The sequence below is a fragment of the Prinia subflava genome, chromosome Z (genome assembly GCF_021018805.1).
Source record: "Prinia subflava isolate CZ2003 ecotype Zambia chromosome Z, Cam_Psub_1.2, whole genome shotgun sequence".
In the NCBI taxonomy this organism is placed as follows: domain Eukaryota; kingdom Metazoa; phylum Chordata; class Aves; order Passeriformes; family Cisticolidae; genus Prinia; species Prinia subflava.
In genome coordinates this window covers 88,641,377-88,661,555 of record NC_086283.1, presented here as the reverse complement: position 1 = coordinate 88,661,555, position 20,179 = coordinate 88,641,377, and the positions used below count along the sequence as shown (strand labels likewise).

The following is a 20,179-nucleotide window of genomic DNA, read 5'->3' as shown; positions in this document are numbered from 1 at the left end:
GGTACAGCTAGGTCCTAGTTGGGACTGCCCTAGCAGATCCGTTTGTGCCAGCTGCCAATGTTTAGTCATACATTTCTACCAACCAATCCATGTTGATTCCAGGTGGATAAAATCTGTCTTACCAAAAAGTGCTGTATAACCAACAGCTAAATAAAGTTAATACAAAGTTTTCTTTTCACCCATTCCAGGGAAAGCTAACTGGAACTATAAACCAGTCCTTTCATATCTTTAGGTGGTTGAACTCCTCTCTCCTCTACCTGTCCTCCTCCCCGTCTCTCTCCTTTCCCTCATCCTTCGCCACTACCATGAGATAAGTCTTGTCAGTCCTAACCTGTTCAGATAAAACACCTTCCAAGTGCTAGCCAATTTTTTTCCTATTAAAGGCTGAAGATCATCTACCATTCCTAAACAGCTTTATCTGAATTGGATTCTCTCTCTGAACCCCATCGCTCTCTGCAGTTTTAGCATGCTGGCAGATTAACAAATAAATCTCTCCTTGCAGCTCATTGCATTGTGAGTACTCCTGAACACATGGCAAAGGGCTTAACAAAACAGTCCTGTTCCCACTCTTTTGCCATTAGCTGTATTTACTAGAAGTTTTTATGAATGAAAGTTTTATTTTGAAGGTCACTGTACTAGTATTGGAAAATATGGATGGAAGCATGAACATGTCTAGTGCTGGAAAATCAACATACAGGGTATTTACTCTGCATAAACTCCTACAGCTCTGAGCATGGTAAGCTAAGATAATGTAAAGGCTTTTTTGCAGTGACCTTTTTGCATCATTGATACAAACCTCTTATACAACCTCTGCATTAGCTGAAGCTAGCAAGAAGGAAGAAGCAGGAAGTACCTCATCACAAAGTTATTCTTTCAGAGAATGCCACCTTGCTAGAGACCATTTTGCACCATCAGAATTCAGTTATTTACCAAGCAACAAACAGAAATGCATATAGTGCATATATATATATACACACACATATGAGTGGGCTTACTAGCTAAGCACGCATATATACAGAAAAAAAAAAAAGAGTGTAGACAATTTTGCTTAGCCATAATCAAAAACCTGAGGAGCTTTTGCTAGAAACTTTGCTACCTGGACACTGCTGCTTAAGCTTAGAGATTTAGAAAAAGGAATGCGAAAGAGTCGCAGCTCCTATACAGTATAACCCAGCTGTCCTAGAGCCAGTGACCCTCGAAGCTGGGCCCCGCAGAAGATCGCCAGCCGAAGGGGCAGGGACAGACAGGCTCTGCCCGAGACAGCCTTCTCCGGGCAAGCCCTGCCGGACGGAGCTTTTCGCCGCCGAGGGTTGCTCCTGTCCAGGTGTTCCTGCAGCCACTGCTCCTTTGGGCCACAAATACGTCCCGACCCGTGCCCCTCCGTACCTGCCCCGCCAGCCTGCGGCTGCCCCGGGAGTCTCCGGGCGGCCTCGGCCCAATTAGGCTCCGGTGCGCGCCCCCGCCCTCCCGCCGCCACTTAAAGCGCGGGTCCTCCAGAGCACATCCTCCCTCAGAGGGAACTGCTGGTGTCCCCGCGCCTCCTCGGTGGTTATTCTGGCCTCCTGCCTCTTCCTTCCTGAGAATTTGGGGCAACTTTGCTTTGCGTTTGGTCCCCGTCGTTGCTAGAATAGCAAGCTCTCCCGCAGAGCCGCTCCGGCCCGCTTGAGGCTTTCTCAGGTGGTGCAGCCGGCGGGGTGCGGATCCGCGCCGAGGCAGGGGAGCGCGGCGGGGGCACCATGCCTGCCACCTTCTCCGGGCTGTGCCTGGGGGGCCTGCTGCTGCTGCTGCTCTGCGACAGGGTCTCGGGCGAGAGGCCTCCAGGTAAATGTAAACTCTCCCCGGGCCGGGCCCCCTCCGTGTCGGGCGGGCCGGAGTTAGGTGGACCGGAACACTGCCTGGGAGCAAAGGTCCTCCGTGCCCCGCAGCATCCCCCCGGCTCTCCGGGGAACGTAGCGCTACCCTCGTAGGGCAGCTGCCCTTCGGCCTTGCCTGTGGGAGTGCCTGAGGCGTTTCTTTTTCTCAGTGGCTCCGACCCTGTCCGACCTCTGTCTCTCAGCGTTCGGGGTTCTCGTGGGACAGCGGGGGTCGGCTCTCGCTGTCCACCGCGGGGTGGTGGGCGGCGGCAGAGGGGCAGAGCCGCATCGGCCGTCAGCCGTCCCGTAGCCTCGGCACCCTCTCCCGCAGTTACCGAAGGGTTTGTTAGCTCACAGGTGCAGAATTGGGAAGGTGTGGTGTTGTGTCTTGTTTCTGTCCTGTCCTTACTGAGTAAAGCGCTTAAATGCTGAAAAAAACCGCAAAACAACCAAAAGCTCTACACAGATCGATAGATTACATTACTGAGATATCAGTGTGCCTAATGGGTCATGAGGATGCTCCTCGGGATTTGTACTGTGTTTTTGAATGTCGCATTTAAAATCCATGAAGAGGGAGGGACTTGAGCCTTCTGCGCCCTGTTCCTCCTCTAGAGGCTTTCAGCAGTTCAGGAGCAGGCCAGCTGCTTCTCAGGAAATACGGTCTTTCTAAAACTAGAGGATTTCTGTTTTTATATATATATTTTTTTTTTTTTTTAAATTTTTTTTTTTAGGCACCGCAGAGTAGTTGAGAATGTTTGTAGTAGGAATTACCACATTTCTGGTGTTTGTAGTGCAGGGTGGGATTCTCTTGGAGTAGGTCTTGCGAAGGCCAAGAGCTCTGTCCTGTATATGTGTGCATACACATATCTGTATGTGAACATCAGTGTGTGACTCGAATTCATTGTGGCTTAGCTGCATTTCCAATGTGGGAATACACATAGTTATGTTTTCTCCTGTCTTGTTTCACTTCCTAGTACTGAGAGGACCAGTCTGCTTGCTAGGTGATGCTACCTTCTGTAAAATTTCTAGTAGTTTCACATAATGTGGAAGGAAACATAATTTGCGCTTCTAAAGTCTTGTTTGAAATGTGTATTTAAGTGTGTACACAGACAAAAAATTACTTTGTAGTTAAGTCTTCTTTAAAATACATGTGGATTTATCTATACACAGAAATTGAAGTCCTTTCTAACAGTTTGTTTAATTGAGAATTTGAGTGCAAATAGTCTGATATTTGTAGGAATGTGTGAGTCAACCAGGATGTGGCTAATTGCCATAAGATATTTATTTTTTATAGCCATTAATGCCAAAAATCGTACCTGATGGTGGCTGAAGCCATTTTAAGTTTATGTAAAGCCATTGGTGAAATGATAGCCTCTCACAAGAAAAAAAATAACAACACAAGTGAATCAAACAGCACAACCTTTGTGTTTCCAAAAATTTCATAAATCTACCGTCTTCCTCAACTGGTGGGTATGGTGTGGTTTAGAGCAGGCATCAGAAATAAGTCCCTAGCTTTAGTACTTTTCATCTGTATAGAGTGAAGCTGCTGTTTTCCAGACTTCCATTAAATGTTTTTTTAGCTCTGTGAGCTAGATAGGGAGGCATCATATTCTGACTTCTGTGATGATTTAAAAGAGAAATGGTAGTTTACTCTTTCATTGGTTGTAAACTAAATGTGTATGAAGCTAGTCAAGCACAAGGACTATCTATACAGCTGGAATAAAGGGAGGTTCATGTCACCTGAAGGGAGAAGAACTTAAAACTGTTTTCCAGTGAAGTCCAGAAACTGTGTTTGTTTTGGAGATGTGGGGGTTCTGCAACCAAAAGAAATGCTTGCAGTAAAAGTAAGCAGAGGGAGCACTTACTACACAAGGACTGGGTTACATAGTCTGCAGCTGGTCAGGCAGATGCGCCAAAAACCCTATTAGATTTTTATTTTGAGATAATATCTTGAAGAAGGTATTTATTTTGTTACTCTTATTTTAGACATGTAATGTTAATTGTTTTGGAAAAATCTAAGCTATTACTTTTATTTTGCATTGAGTTAAGAGTAATTTCTAGTTAAGTGTCAGAGCACTTTTTTTTTTAGAGCTTGCTGCTTTGTTTGGTTACCTTTGTGGTTATTTAATTTGGTTGCATTAAGTGCTGCCAGATTGATTTAGGAAAAGCAATCCCATCACATCTCATCTTTAATTTTCTGGTCCTGAAGAATTCAAGGAGCTGTGAGCGTAGAATATACCTCATTCCTTGCAAATGTTGCTTCCAATGTGGGCTTTCCTGGTTTGACCTCAGAGAACGGCTTTTATCGGGGTATTTGGAAGGCCTTAATGTTGATTCTCTTATGTCTCTGGGGCATTAGGAGGTTCTGGTGGGTGGTTTTAGATGCTACTGAATGCATGTGAACTTAAAAAGTATGGGATTGATACTAAACAGTAAAACGGATTAAACAGTAAAATAAAGATGTTAAATTAAATCAAATTGTATTTCAACCTTTTCTTGCTCAGCTGCTTTTCTGGCTGAAAGAGAGCAAGTAAATTTTTAAGCCTGAAATTACTCTGATAATAGTAAGAATGATATGTCCATACTTTCCCCCCCCCCCAAAATACTGACTGCCATGTGAAACAGAGATGATGTAAAAAACGAAATTCATTGTATCATACTCTTGCGTATTCCTTCCTGCATGGAAATCAGGGAAATGAGTACAAGCTACCACACTATTGATTAAATCTAATACAAAACAGTCATAGGCTGAAGCAGGGAGCTATGACTCAATAGTTTGAGAAATTACTCCACTGACTTGCTTACATCATTGCCTGGCTGGATGACACTAATGATGCAGTGCTGGCCCATCTTGATTTCCAGTGCTATTTAGCAAATACTTGCTGAGTGTGAGAGGAAGAGAGTGGTGCAGTGTTATCTCTGTTCTGTGTAGTTTGACAGATAAGATGTAAGATCTAGAAGCAGGGGTGACAAAAATAACACTACTTGACTTCTTTCACTTGATACATGAATCAAGGAAGAAAGTCAAGATGAGAACCCTGTTAGTATGCAAACCACATTGCAGGTTATGTGCCTTCATTGCAGAGAGATAACAGAGCTGCTGTACAGCTTGGCACTGTCACCTTCTAAATTTATCATCTTTGGGGATTTTAATTAATGTGCAGGTGATCCATGACATACTTAGCACACCTCAAGATGCTGCAGATATAAAAATTCATGGACCTTTCTTCAGTTGTGCTATGAATATCAGAAAATTAATAGCTCTCCCTGCTCAGTACCTCTGTCAGGCAAAGAATAAGACTCAGTCTTCGTATTGTCTGGTTTATAAGCCAGGATATCCTCAGAGCAGGTTCAAGTTCTTAGCTGAAGGGCTGGGAGGGAACAGCTGGCTGTGGGACCAGTTGACTGATAAAAAATGCTGTTAAGAACCACTAATGCTTAATTCTTTTAATCATATCTTTTGTCTACCGTGTTTTACTCTTGATTCAAACTTGAAGTATAATGGGCAGATTGAGACAGCAGAGTGTAATAAGCAGAACGTGGCTGTGGTGGAGTAACTGCGTGCTGGAGGTGCCAGTGGAGAATCTTACAGGTTGTCTGTGCCTATTGGTGCTGAACTGGGGTAGAAGTGTTAGTAATGTTCATTTGTAGGAAATGGCAGAGTACTGACTTCACTTTCTGCTGAAAGTATGTGGTTCTCAAGTCTGAATGCATTTAAAATACGATGTATCTTTTCAGTGTTCACCTAAGAGTTGGACTGGATCCTTGTGGCTCCCTTACTTCAGAGTATTCTGTGATTTTGTGATCTGGGCATGTTCGTTGCTGTCTTGGATGTCCAGAAGAGTGCATGATCCCAATTCCACCTCCCTCCAAATACTTTAATTACAAATGCAAAATACATGTGCTATTTTCCTCGTGTGGCTGAATCACCTTCTCTGAGTGCTGTGGCACTAGAATATCACCTGGAATACCTTTGTCAGTGAAGATAGTACAAAATAAACACTAGTTGTGTCACCCAAATGTGGAAATAAAGGAATGAGGAGACATTTCCATTCTTCCAGATCATCTAGATACCTTGCATTCTTAAGAGTGACACAACTACTAACCAAGTCCTTTGCCTCTACCATTGCTGTTCTTTTTCCAGTCAAGACCATAAAGCAAACTGTAGTCTTAACTGTTTCTTGTAAAAACTTGTATTGTAGGAGGAGGATCAGACTTGCAGTGGTACTGAGGAAAATTGAAAATAATTGTTAGTATTAGGTGTTGAAGTTAATGTTTGATAAAGATGTCTTTTGCTTACTGAGGTGGTAGTGGAGCAAAGGAGCTATTTTAATGGCTTGTTCATCAGACTAAATCTGTAAGGTTGTAATGAAGTCCTTATCTATTAGAAAATCTGCTAATCTGTGTTAAAAGTAATTGACCAGTCTCAGTGACATAAGTGGTGTTTGAAGCCCATGAACAAAAAGGATGTGAATACAGCTGAAAAAGTTGCTGGAACATTCTGAGGAATGGATTTACTTGGCTATAAACCAACTGCAAGAAAAGAACTCTATACAGAAATAAGAGATCAAATAAATATTGCCTCCATTCTTTAGTCTTTTCTTGCCTAAAGTGAGCGAAACAACTAATGAAAAACAGTTCTTGCGCATTTTTTAATGCTTATGCTCAGAACTTGGGGGAAAAATGGGGGAGAAAGGGTGAGGTGAGGATGTTCTGCTGGAATTATTTTCATGAATTAGCTTTTTCTAACTCAAAGTTTCCTTTAACTTTTTCTAATGTTTTGTTTGGGTTTTTTTAGATCCAGCTATGACAACACAGGATTCCAATCAGACTGAGGTGAATTCCGTGACTAAGATGCAATCTGGACATGAATCATCTGGTAATTGTTTTATTTCAGTACACTTAAAACTGTAGTCCTTTTTCCTATTGATAATCATTTGTCTTACAGAATTTATATTTTCACACTTAAGTCTCTTGAAATAAGATTATGATTTTTTGGAAGAAACAGAAGTAGATATAGCACCTAGGTCACTTAAGGTCACTGCAAGGGGCTTGAGTGTTTTAAGTATCTCCAAAACTGGAAAAAGCTATACGACTGCCAATTTCATAACATACTGCCCTTAGGAATAAATGCCTTAAAAGCAGGCAATGACCCTGTAGGTCGGGCAGTACCCAAACTAGTACCACTGTTAGGGAGTTTGTGTTCTAGCCTTTAGCCATGACAGTTTTTAATACAAAAATGTGAAAGGTATAAAAATGCCCTTATGCCCGTGTGAAAGATATAAAAATGCCCTTGTATCACTGTGCCTGCTAGCTTAACCTTTCTTAATTATGGCTGTATCAAAACTGTCTGTCTCTTAGACTTCAACTTTATTTTTAGTGGAGAGCTGAGAAAAAATTCCATGCAGGACAATAAACTAGTGATTGTTGTTTCTACTTCTTTCTCCATAAAGATCAGGGAATCAGAATTTCAGTGCTGTCCTGAAATTCATCCTCAGCTGCATCCTCATCAGTTGATTAGTGCAAGTCAGACATGAGCTGAGTTATATTTCTGTGTGAACTCAATTGAGTTCTGGCAAGTTATTTCACCTAAAGTTGGGGGGTTTTTTGAGATAGTGGTATTTATCTGTGTTCATCTTCAGAGCTTTTTAGCACAATGTGAGAACTAGGAGTGCAATAGCTAATAGATTCAATAACTCTCTACATACATATATTAAACATAGAAAGTGTTTCATATAATAGGACCTCATCTGAATATTTTCACTTGATATGTGAGTTGAGGAAGAAAGTCAATATGAAAATCCTGATTGTTGCAAGATACTTTAAAGGCTATCTAGGTTTTTGTGGCTGGATCTACCATATGAAGTAGCATTGGTGCCTTCTGAACATGTTGTTGTGAGGGATTTCAGTAATAAAGCAGGTGATGCAGGTACTGGACTGACATAAATTTGAGTGATCCATGACAACCCTGGCATGCTGTCTGAGTGTTTGCACACACAGGCAGGCTAAGATCTGCCAGAACTTTTCACCCTTGATATTATTTCCTGGGTAAACACAGGGACTAGTTTATTTCTCCATAGGGCAGAGATCAAGGCTTGTTGTATTCCTGTTTAAACCCAACAGGACTATTGTCTGCTGCTAAAGACAGCTTTGATTTCTCTGCTTAAAAAGTCATTTTTCTCCTATCAGTTGAGATTGACAACCATCTGCTGTCAACAACCAAAAGAAATAGCCTGAAGTTCTGTTCTTCCTTTCCAACCACCATAGTATACAGGTTTATTTTTACTTAAACTGATTGAAGCTTGAAGGAAAGTATGAAAATGCAGATGGAGCAACCCAAGCGGAAGGTTGATTGCCTGTGGCACAGAATTCCTTGTGCTGTGAGCTTGACAGTATGTTTTCTGAAACTGGCCAGCAAGTTGAAAAGGCAGATGCACCTCTGCTTGTGCCTTCAGCTGCAAACCACTAGCAGGACCCTCTTTCAGCACAGCCAGATCCTCCCAACTGTAGCACAGAGGCATGCATTTAAGAGCTTTACCTGAGAGTTCAGTATTTCATGCAAGGGAAGAGAAGGAGTAGTTCTGATGAGATGTAGGCTTTCAGAGGTGCTATTTCCACTGCAGAGTGATGCACCCAATGAATCTCTCAGTGGGAAAGCTAAAGCTGTAGCCCAAGTCCTCTATCTTCTCAGTTGTGATTGGGAATCTTTACAATCCATGAACAGGAGATGTAATCAAGCCCCTTTCCTTCTGCAAAAACCAGAATGATTTTTAATGCTGTGTGACTAGGCAGAGTCAGTCTTTAATTTCTGTTCATATATTTCTGCAATGCATTATGAAATATTTGACAATGAAGTTACTTTCCAAGCATATAAAAGCATGTGTGGCGTAAAAAATTTAGTGTATCTTCCAGGGTGGTGGTGGAATCCATTTCTTTCTTTTCATCACCTTAATTAAGAGAAGATTATTGTAGCTGGGTTACATCTGTTAGAGCTGCAGCTTAAAAATTTACTTTCTTTCTTTGTTCTTGATGGGTATGAGAACAAGCGATGGAAACAGACTGTGCTAATAGTTGCTGTATCAAGCTTAGTAAGAGCTTTATGAAAGATCTGAGACTCTCTGAAGGGTATGTGATTCATAGCCGTAGCAAAAAGGCATTTTGGTGACCATACACCTTGTAAATGTTGATTTTCCTCAGAAAAGGAGGAGATTTTTAGGTCAGGCATATGATGGTTGATATTGGTATCCTTTCTTTGTAGAAGGGCATTGCCTGGTGTATATCAGAAGTTTTGGGGAGCAGTGAGGATCTCTGGCCATTTTGTAATGGACCACAGGGTGTTCTTGCCTCTACATTCGTTAAAGCAGCCTTTAATGATTGTCTGCCTCTGACTTCCTGGCTGTGCTGTTAGATTGTAGTAGCTTTGGGAATGGCAGCATTCAGTTGTTCTGGGTTTTTTTGTTGGGTGGGGTGGGTTGGTTGGTTGGGTTTTTAAAATTTTTCTAAAGCATACTACTTTTTCAAGACTATTTAAGCATTGATGTAGCCCTGTATGTAAGCTGTAGGTGTCTTTTTGAGTCAGGCTGTAAAGTAGCTATAACATTTTTAGATATTGGCATTCATAATTGCAATGTTACAATAAAGCTAGAAACCATTATCTAACAGTGTAATTGCTATAACAGCAACCCTACAGCACTGCTTCTTTAAGGTTGTGGCTACTAACACAGGTCTATAAAAGGATCTCCACAGTAGTCAGCATTTGGCAAGATCTGTTTTCTCCTTTTCAGATTGTTATAATTAATAATTGCCAAACCATATTGACACTACTGTGTGGTTACTTATATAGAATAACTTAATTTTGTTCCCACCCAAACCTTGTTAGGTCTAGATCCTGCTACAGAAAAGCTCAAGCCAGCAAGCAAGGCGAACACAAATGTCACAGAATATGAGATACTCCTATCAGGTATGTTATTTTTTGTCTTCTAGTTATTTCATATTGAATATGAGAACACACAAACTTTCATAGGAGTTGTAGAAGCATCTAGAATGGCAAGTTTTTGATAAAATGGTGTTCTCAGTGAGCATGTCATGAGCCCAGTAAAATGTAAGTACATTTTTGCTGTTATTAACTTCACTGTTCTAATAATAACTATTTTGCAGTGAAGAATTAAATTCCTACATTCATTAAAACCAAAACTAATTCATAACTCTATTCCTCCAAATCAGTTAAAATTTTAGGTGTTTTGCACTAGTGACTCCACCTAAGTGAAGCTTAAGCTAGGGTACTTGCTGAGCAGCAGATGTTAGTTTAATAACATTGCAGGAGTCAAAGCATGGAGAACAGCAAAAATAAATGTGTTTCAAAAGTACATATGAGGTTCCTAGCTGCCAAATAATATTCTAGAATTAATTTCTTGGACAGCTAGAGAAGCTGATCTAACTGAAGTATCTCTAGAAGATTTGCAAAATACTGGCACAATATTGTAAGGGTGTAATTTTGCAGCATTTATGCTGCATTTTCTTCTAGCAGGAAGCTTTAAATACTGTCCTTTTCCTGTTCTAGTATCTGTACTCTTAGTACAGGGATGCCCCAGACATCAGTCTTGCTATTGGTTAACCTTCAACATCATCAGTTTTATGTTTCATTCATTCAAAGGATGGATTTAATTTTAAAATAATTTCATAAGGGATAGTATTTTCGGCTGGTGTAATTAGTCTGACTGTAAAACTTTTGCTGCTGTGAAACCAATTCTGGTTTAAAATTACTTTAATTACAAACAACCCCAACAAGCTGAGTTATGCGTGGCTCATTTATTCAGGCTAATTGCTCTAATAAATGAATTTCAGTAACTGATGTTTCTCTGCAATGCAAGACTAAGCTGTTGCACTTGTAAGTTCATCTCCAGATGAACAGATCTGAAGTATTTTAGCTGTATTTTGCAGTTCTGGATATGCTGTTCTTCATGTTGTAAGTGTCTCTGCTAGACCCACTAAAGTTCACTTACTCTGGCTCTGGTGCTATGACTCCAGTGAGACCTTGCTGCTGCATAGCTATGGCTTGCATTAGTAAGTCAGTGAGCTGTACCTTAAAACTTCATTTTCTCTTGGAAAGAATGTGAGCTGTGTGATACACCTACTCTTTTTTGACCACCAAATACTGCAGGATACATCTAGAATTGAAGTGAGGCATGAATAAATTTTTTTGAGTATTTGGATGACTACCCACACTTCTATCTAGAAAGCAGGAAAGAAAAGGCCAGTTATGAAATAAAATGTCAGTGCTAATGGGTACAACATCTAAAGTGTTTTCTTATAAAAGACTATTTCTCTGGATCAGAGAAGATACTTACTGTTATTATCTATGTTTTGGGTATGCTTATTTTATGCTCATGAAACTATGCTCATGAAAAGCAAAAAAACTGACAAGTTTTTCTACTGTATTGGAATATTTTCCCACTGTAATTCTACTGACTTGCCAGGAGGGCAAAGGCAGCCCTAAATGTGTTTGAAGAGGATTTGATATCAGCTTGAGTAACTGTAGCATGAAAGGCATGATCCAATGTTAAGGTTGCAGTCTATAACTTTTCTAGCAGTAGGATATATCTGTGATCTCACTGTATCATACAAATCTGCAACTGGCTGAAATCCAGATTGTTATAGTTGCTTGTGTCTTAACTCTTCTAATTAATAATATCATTTTTATATATATTAAATACTTAATGTTTTGTGTTTGGATTAAATAATGGAAAAGCTTAAGTCTATCTTGCTCTCAGTGTGCATGATAAATGAATATCTATGCTTCTGTATTAGAGCCTTCTAGGAAGCTTACATACAAAATGGGAGTGTGTGATTTTTGGAAAGGGGATAAGTATTTTAACTCAGTTGTGACTTAAGAAACTTACTCTGAAGCTATGAGTTTTCAGGGTCTTTTTTGCCCTGGAGAGTATAAACAGCACCTGTGTCCACCTGTAATCCTGTATATGTGAACACAGTCTCTGAAGTTTTTTCAGCTAGAATGAGGAAATATACTTTTTCATTAAATATTGTGAAAACTTCTTATAGGTGTGCCTGGTGCTCCAGTGGAAAAAAATATCTCTTTGCCCAGTCCAACTAAAGTTGAACTTACATGCAAATTAGATGAGAATTCCAATTTGAAAAATCCTCAGGTGACTTGGAAAAAGGGAAGTGAAACAGTCAGTCACACCACTAAAACTGCGAACAGCTGGAGCATCGAGTAAGTAGCATTCTTTACACTGTGATTTGTGGATTCTGATGAGTTATCATGTTATATACAGTGCCCAATACTAGTAATGTGTGTATTGGAACGGAGACAAATGCAAAGATTAATCAACATACTGAAGCTGCTGGAAAGGAGAAAGGTTGCAGGTACCTCAGGCCTGGAGGAGGAGCCCCTGTTTTTCCTCTAGTGCATGAAAAACAAAGATTTTTTTTGAAAAAAGAACATAGAATAAGGAAACAGTTCCTTGAAGTCCAATAATTCTGTTCAGTAAATGAAATAATAATCAGTCTCGTTAAAATATTCTAGTGATTTCTCTTTCCACTCCCTCATTTTCCACATGCACTTTTTCACCTCATTGCTGCTTTGCAAGAGTCTGGAAGGCATCAGTGGTCATTTTCTTTCCTTCATGGTTAAGAAAAGGTAGAAGTGAGATTTTACAGTAAAGATATTTTGAAGGTTTTCCTAAGTCTTTCAGACCTCCACAGAAACTTAAAAAATGTTGTAGATACAATTTATTGTTGTTCGTTAGAATTAGGCCAGTTACACATTTTAACTCATTGGTCTCCAGTTGATTTCTGTATAGCTTTAAGAACAGTAATGCTTATATAAAATTTCTATTGTTAGAAAATATGATGAGAGTATAACTGTCACTTTCCTGATACTCCATATACACAGATATGTAGATATTTCAAAGTGACAGTAAAATGTATAGTTTGCCAGTGGAGAGGATGCCAGACTTCATTAGATGAAAGCTCTGTGAAACTATTTTTTGTGTTGAAGAGATTACTTAAATAGTTTGTTCTTCCTAAAGCCCTACATAGGAGATGCTTCATAGTTCACATGTCTAATTCATAATCTGTGGATAATGCTGCATAAGCCTACTGTCAGCATGAAGGGTGAAAATGGTGGTTATGATCCGAAGTGTGCTTGTGCTCTTCCATTTTCTTGAAAACATTACACTGCTTCTGCATTGCACTAAACCTGAATCCCAGTGTTGCAGTGATGGTATGTTCTCTATTCCATTACTAATCCTTACTGTATTCTTTAGAATGCTAATTAGCGGTCACTTGTGGTGGTACAAAAAGAAAGTATTAAAAAAGCTCCCCAATTCTGTGATTTTTTTTTTAAGATTGACCATCTCAGACAGCAGTCATCTGGGAAATTACACTTGTATTCTGAAAGGTGATAAAGAAGTCAGTGGTATATTTCGTTTGCAAGGTAATTTAATTAATTTGTATTTATTTTAAATTTTTGTTTCAGCTGACCACTGCAAAGCTCTATTAGTATTCTTTCTGGATAGTATGCAAATTGCAATATGATTTGATAAGTAATGGCTAATACAGTCAGGATAAGTGAGAATAACTGTCAAAGTAATTTCTGTACCATGGATTGAAGAATATTGAACCAAAAACTAAAAGCCTTAAAAAAAAATTCCAATAACCAAAAGAATGTGCAAGTCTGTTTTTTACTCGTCTTGACTAAATGATATCCCCTTCCCTCTCCGTCTCTACAGTAGATGTGAATACACTTCCCTTTCTGGGGCATGAGAATAAAGGATGTTGTCTCAGATAAATTTCTTCAAAAAACAGAGCCAGTAATTTGCAGGTTGTAGCTGAGGTTTGGTATTAAAAGTGAAGTAATGATTGGTAAAATGGAGGCAGGATTTTTAAAATTTTGTTTGTATTTCTGAAACATTGCATTATTGCTTTAGTGCTTCTTTTATTCTATAATAGTATCAGAACAGTACTTAGATGAAAAATTAGTGTGCTTCATTGGGCAGTATGAGTGCCCTTTCTTCTTTTTTGTGTTTTCTTCTCCAATAATGTTACCCTGGAAGTAGTAGGTGAAATTCAGTTGCATTGAGGGTGCATGGAAATGATAATACAAGCTGCTGAGCTGATGAACAATTCTAATGGGAGTTACTCCTTTCTCTGTTAGTACCATCCACATTTTGCAAAGTGCAAAGCCAGCATTTCCTCTGCGAAGGCTGATACAGGAGAGATTTTCCCTAAACACAGTCTCTGAGAAACCTAACTATTCAAATCATTACCCTAACCTCAGCTAAACTAAGCAGTGGGGCTCCCTAATTTCTTCAGCTGCAAGCTGCCTTTGTTCAGTGGGATGTCCAGTAATAGGACTTGAGGAAACTTCTGTGGGTTCAAATATCAAATACAGAAACATGCTTTCAGACCTTCAGCTGGGAGAAACTAGCTTGTACTGCTGAACAAAGACAAAGTTATAGTTTATTCAGGCTTTTTAATCTCTAAAAAATAATTATGTACTTTTCTTGTCAGCATGTGGGTAAGGTTTAGTTTAATGGCTAACCAAGTCGGCGTAGATGGAAAAAAGTCCAAGGAGACCTTATTTTTTTTCTGTAGCTACATGATAACTATTACATTTAGGGCAGGAATGACTCAATAGGAAAGTCATCTTTTCCAGAACATTGCATAGGACTGGTTGATTTATTGTAAGAAGATCAGAGAATTGCTGCACGATGGTTGAATGCTGCCACTTCTGATGCCATAAAAAGTACTGGCTTGATGCTTTTTAAGATTAATGCAATAGTGGAGGAAATGGGAAAGAGAAGTCCTTGAATCTTCCAGTCAATAATGCAGGGAGAACAATTTTCAAACTGAAAGATGAGTGATGTGTTGGTATAGACTCAGTGGCTTAAGTCATCACTGCTGTAACTAACTGCAGTAGCTTTTCCACAAGGCAGTTTGGGATTATTGGGTGTGTTACCTCTCTTCTCCTTCCCCCCTGATTCCTGGCCTGGCATAACCCCTCAGATTTTGAGGAGTTATGTTTATACTAGGTTTGCAGAAAACAATGAGATATTTACAGGAAGTTAAAGTTAATAAACACGGAGGATATTCATGGGTATTATGAAGTGTTGTGAATGCTGCTAACATCTAAAAGGATAGAATAGATTAACTTCTTTGCCCTTTGTTCAGGGATAATTAAGCAGCAGTTGAGGTATGTGCACCATGAAATAGCTCTGTTTTTTGAAACAGTGTGGATATCTGGCTAGTGTACATGCTGGTGCTGACACCTGTCTATTTCTTCAAAAGTTGGCTTTGTCTGTGCAGCAGAAGCATTGTGTCACCAAATTTGGTGTGATCCATAAGTGCAAAAATACCTGTGACAAGCCTTGCATGTATTCAAGGATTACCTGTTACAGAGCCAGATCCAAGAGTTTGTGATGGATATTCATATCCTTAATCATGGCTAATGTGGTCACATGTATTCGTGGCATGCCAATAGCTGAGCTTTGCCACTCAGTGTGGCTAAATCTGACTGTCATGTAAGCTTGTTGTGCTGGGTATACAGAGTTTTTTATCCCAACCTGCTTGTGTGTCCTCATCTCTAAATTGCAAGGGAGATTACAGCAGTGATTAGTAAGGTCATCCATTTTAATGACAGCAGACTCTGCCAGTACTCTTTAAAAGGATAGTGTTTAATGATTAAAACATATACATTGGAATATGAGAACTTCACTAGTAGTCTTGATTTATAATGCAGCAAATTCTGAGACTAAAAAGAGCGTTCTTATTAACAAACTGGTTTCGTATATGTTTTTGTATAGGAAACTTACATTTGAATACATGAGCAGCTGACTTTTTTGGGGAAAAAATAATTTATGTTCACCAGTCAAGAAGGAGAGGAGACAAGAACGATTTTAGCTTGTATCAAATTGTTCATTGTATCTGCTGAAAGCAAATACTTGGCCTGTTTAGACATGTGTGATCAGTAAAACCTAAAGTATGTACTGGATCTGTACTTAAAAAGTAGAACAATCAAACTTGAAGTAAAATTCAAAATTAGTGGATCTGAGGAAAACATATTGGTAAACATCCTAATGAAGAGGAAATACATACTTGAGCATAATGCATTTGCTAAACTCTGAGAGTACCTCTGGGATAGTATCTATACATTCAATAGCCTTTCTGGGCACATGCTTTTGGAAGCTTGTGGGGCACAAGAAGTTATGATGGCTAGGATAAGGAGCTCTAAAGTAAAACTGATGTCTTGTTTCTTGTTGACTGTATTCTGTCCTCAGCAAGATTGGACCAGAAGTCTTTTTTTATTGGCATGCACCCAAAAGTCATTGTTTCAGCTTGGAAAATGTTTGTAACTACAAATCTCCATCAATCTGCAGTGTTTTTATTAGTTACAGAAACACTCTCTCTATGTATAACTTGTCAGAAATCATTATGTAGTCACACTGTGGCTGAAATAGACTTCTAGCAGTTTCTGCAGATTGAGTGAAATTGCAGGAAAATTGTATTTGTTTCTACTGTACTAGAACTGAAACGTGTAGCTTGCAGCTACCAAGGAAGGGAAAGAGGAAATGGGCAAGGGTAGGAATCGCAGTCTGATTTTTTTTTTTCACTTGACTTTTGGTATTAATTGGCACCTTTCAAGATCACATGGCAACTGAAAACAGGATTCCCCTAGTCTTCTGCACAGATTATATATCTGGATTAGCAGCCTGAAATGACTCCTCATTTACACCATGTCATGAATGATAGAAGCATGAGGGTTTTAAGAGAAAAAGTGAATAGAGCATAAATGAAATACCTAAATATGTTCTTTGTAACATGAATGTTTTTGTTTAATAAAGACCTGTATCTCTCAGCTGATGAGTTCTTTTCTCCTTGTTCTTAGTACCAAAGATTGAAAGAAAAGAAAGACCCTTAATCACTTACGAAGGAGATAAAGCTGTAATGGTTTGTAAAATTGGGTATAATCCCAAGAATTGGACCTGGTACATGACCAATGGAACTGAGCTGGTAAGGTCTCCCTCTGTTGGCCAAGCACCACAGTGTGACAGGAAATAAGTGCAGAAATTTTGTACTTTACTGCAAGCTCTACAAATTGCATTTCCATTAACTGTAACAGAAATCTCTTTATGGAAACGGAAAAAAATCTTTAATATTTACAAGTACTCATTGTTACAGGGATGTAATTTTTTGTTCTGGTTTGTATACTTCTTTTTCAAAAAGGCCCTGCCATACTCCCAAGTAAGGTGAGTCTTGAGAGATTTGTTTTTATTATATTTATATTGGTTATACTACTCAAATCTTGCTACTGGATACAAAAAAAATCCTACAGCGGGATATGCTTTTACCTGTAAGATGTTGTATGACCCTTAACTTCCTCCAGATACAAGTAATTCTATTTCTTAGCCTTATGACCTATCTAGAAAGCACAGCTTCCTGAAACACTTTGTTTGGCCCTCTTCTGAGGGCAGCACTATCAGCTGAGAGGAGGTAAACAGATTGGTCTCCTTTATACAACTGGAGATCAGCACTGACTTTTAAGAGTATCAGTATGTTTCCCAGTGAAGGAGAGCTCCCTCTTCCACTTCCTTGAAAGTTCATGTTTTCTGCTCTAGTGAAACCCATGCATTAGATCTGGCAGCCAAGGATGCTTTTGTCATTGGAGAGTCAATAGAGCCAAAGGTGCCTCTTACCTGGTTTTAAATGAACTAAAACAGGTCAGACAACTTGCCCACTGAAACTTTGTATTTCCCTCCAGTGGTCTAGAAGAAACTAGGGTGTCCAGCTAAAACAAATCCTTCTCTTTAAGGTGGGGTAATCATGCTTCATAAATGCCTTTTGTTCCTGACTTGTACATATCTATACAGAAATGAATGTTGATGATACTGTTTATTTAAATATATTCTCATTACATTATTAAGACTTGAAACTTTTTTTTTTCAGGTTTCCATTGATAAGATTTTGCCTGCAGGCAAGTTTCAAATTATGAGACAATCTGCCAGTGTAAGCCGTCTAGAGATACTCAGGCTCACCAAGGAAGATCATGGTGTATATTGGTGTGAAGCTGCCTTTGATTTAGGGCCCAGTAAATCGAGGTTTGAAGTTAGAGTTCTGTCCATCGCAGAACCTCTCAAGCCCTTCATAGCAGTTGTGGCTGAAGTTGCTATTCTTGTAACTACTATTGTCCTCTATGAGATGTATTCAAAAAGGAAGGAAAAAAGTAAGTTTCTGGTTGGTTGGTTTGTTTTGGTTTCTTTAATTAATTTCTAGTTCTCTGTTGAAATTGCAGTCAAAGGTAGAAAAGTATGACTCATAGTGCATCATATATGAAGACAGGTAGTTTTCACATCTGTATTTCTGATAAAATTCCTTCATCTAAAGTACTGCAATGAAAAGAGCTTTCACTAAGCAGTACTTACCCATAACATTTTTTGATGTAGTCCTGGGTGTTTTTTTTTCCTTGCAATACAAGAGAATTCTGGGGTTATCATTTCTGGGAGAGTGGTTAGGAATGGAAGCAATTCTTGGTAGCCTTGATGGGAGAAATTTCTTTAAAGACATAAGAAGGAGAAATGCATGTGTCTAATACAGACATAAATGCACGTTATCTATATTTTAAAATAATACAGAAATGTATAAGCCTATATATAAGATGATTTGTATTAAAATCAGAATAATGAAACTATCAAAATCAGCATTTTCACCAATTTGGAGATAATTTCTTTGAATAGATAAGCAAGGTAATTTGAAATACATATTTAAGAAAACTAACAAAATAAAAAAATAACATTTTGTTCTGATTGAACAATTACTAAATGTACTAAACAAATTTTCTATTGTTTATTAAATGGATACTTCTATATAGTACTTCTTTTTTTCTGCAGGAGGTGAAAAAGAGTTTGACCAAATTGAGCAACTGTAAGCAAAAATGTTCCTATACTGTAATTCAATATTTGTTTTTATGTGTTTTTATGTTGTACAAAATTATACCTTGTTGTTGAGCCCATTGGTAAGGGGGATGACGGTCAATGTGAAAGAACAGTTTATTCTTTTTTCTTAAGACTTCCTAATTCTAGAGTGAGCCGAACACTGTTTTCTACCTGGAACTTGATTTTGAAATTAGGAAATTTTTTTGGTGTTTTTTGTTTGTTTTGTGTTGGTTTGAGGGTTGTTTTGGTTTTCCTGTGCAAGCACCATGTGTTCTCATTATAAGATCATTCTAGAAGACTGTAAGTGCATGGAAATAACTTCCAAGTGAAAGTGTAACAGAAATAGCTCTGATTTTTTTTTTTTTCAAAGTATAGTTGTTCATGTTAACATACATTTCTCTCCTTTGCATGTGGTCAAAACACTAACTCTCATAGCTAAGCCTGTAGTTGCTGGAGTGTTGGGAGCTGGCATTGTTGGCTGTTTTGGGAGCTAACTCCAACCTCTCAGGAGATTTTACACTGTGCCGGTAGCTTGAGCTTCCTGGGCTGTGCTGCTGTAACCAACAGAGCAGGTTTAGACACTCCTGTTGCTGTTCTGCTGTTCCACAGTCTCTGCTCCGTGCTGGCGTCCCTGTCCTTAGGGAAGCTTTAGGCTTTCTTGCTAAATTATGCTATAGTTGTCTCTCTGCCTGTCCTCTGAAGCCTGGTCCCCTTATCTAGCCTGTGTACGTCTTAAAACAAGAGGAAAGTTGCATAACAGGTTGTGAAATACAAAGTTATGTTTCGTGTCAGGGAAATGAAGAAAATCTGTGTAATCATAGTGATGGAACACAGCCATGGGACAGTTATAAAGATGAGTTCTAATAAATAGCTGAGGAAAGCATGGAAGGAAGTTTTTGAATAAATCTTTTGCTTGCAATTATCTATTATAAGTCTCAAGCTATTCTGCAATTAGTATTCTTTAATTATAACTTTAGAAGCTTGCTTTGTATTAAAGAATTTTAAACTGTAGTTTTAGAGTGCAAAAAGGTTTTTTTAGACAAAAGAAGGAAATAAGGAGGGGGCTCAAGCCTCACACAAGGTGGGAAAACATCCTGGACATGAAGATATGACTTCAGCTCACTGATTTATGGCTCCTGGAGAGGAAAACTGGACATCAGCTTGGAGATTGATGGGCTTGAAAATAGAGATGGGACCCCACATCTGGAAGCCAGATCCCACCACCTGGAAAAACATATCCTGGAAGTACATCCTGGAGTATTGAAATATCAGAATAGATCACAATGGTCCATAGAATTATACAGGACAATCTATAGATTTATGGCTGTTAGGTATTGAATTGTGACGTTAAAACTAGAAATAGAAACTGCTGAGAAA

At 38.9% G+C, this 20,179-nt stretch overlaps 1 protein-coding gene across 2 annotated transcripts in view; it reads left to right on the top strand.

Moving 5' to 3' along the window:
- The first annotated feature begins 1,050 nt into the window (after positions 1–1,050).
- The window catches only part of EMB (embigin), a 32,471-nt gene continuing 13,342 nt past the window's right edge, over positions 1,051–20,179 (top strand). Inside the window, exons 1-8 of one of the 2 annotated variants that reach the window (XM_063422964.1) lie at positions 1,051–1,821; positions 6,652–6,732; positions 9,733–9,813; positions 11,913–12,084; positions 13,220–13,308; positions 16,759–16,883; positions 17,817–18,093; positions 18,758–18,791. In XM_063422964.1, the coding sequence (XP_063279034.1) occupies positions 1,737–1,821; positions 6,652–6,732; positions 9,733–9,813; positions 11,913–12,084; positions 13,220–13,308; positions 16,759–16,883; positions 17,817–18,093; positions 18,758–18,791 (944 nt within the window). In that variant the 5' untranslated portion in view covers positions 1,051–1,736. The remainder of the gene's footprint in view (positions 1,822–6,651; positions 6,733–9,732; positions 9,814–11,912; positions 12,085–13,219; positions 13,309–16,758; positions 16,884–17,816; positions 18,094–18,757; positions 18,792–20,179) is intronic. The other variant, XM_063422965.1, reaches the window with a different exon arrangement.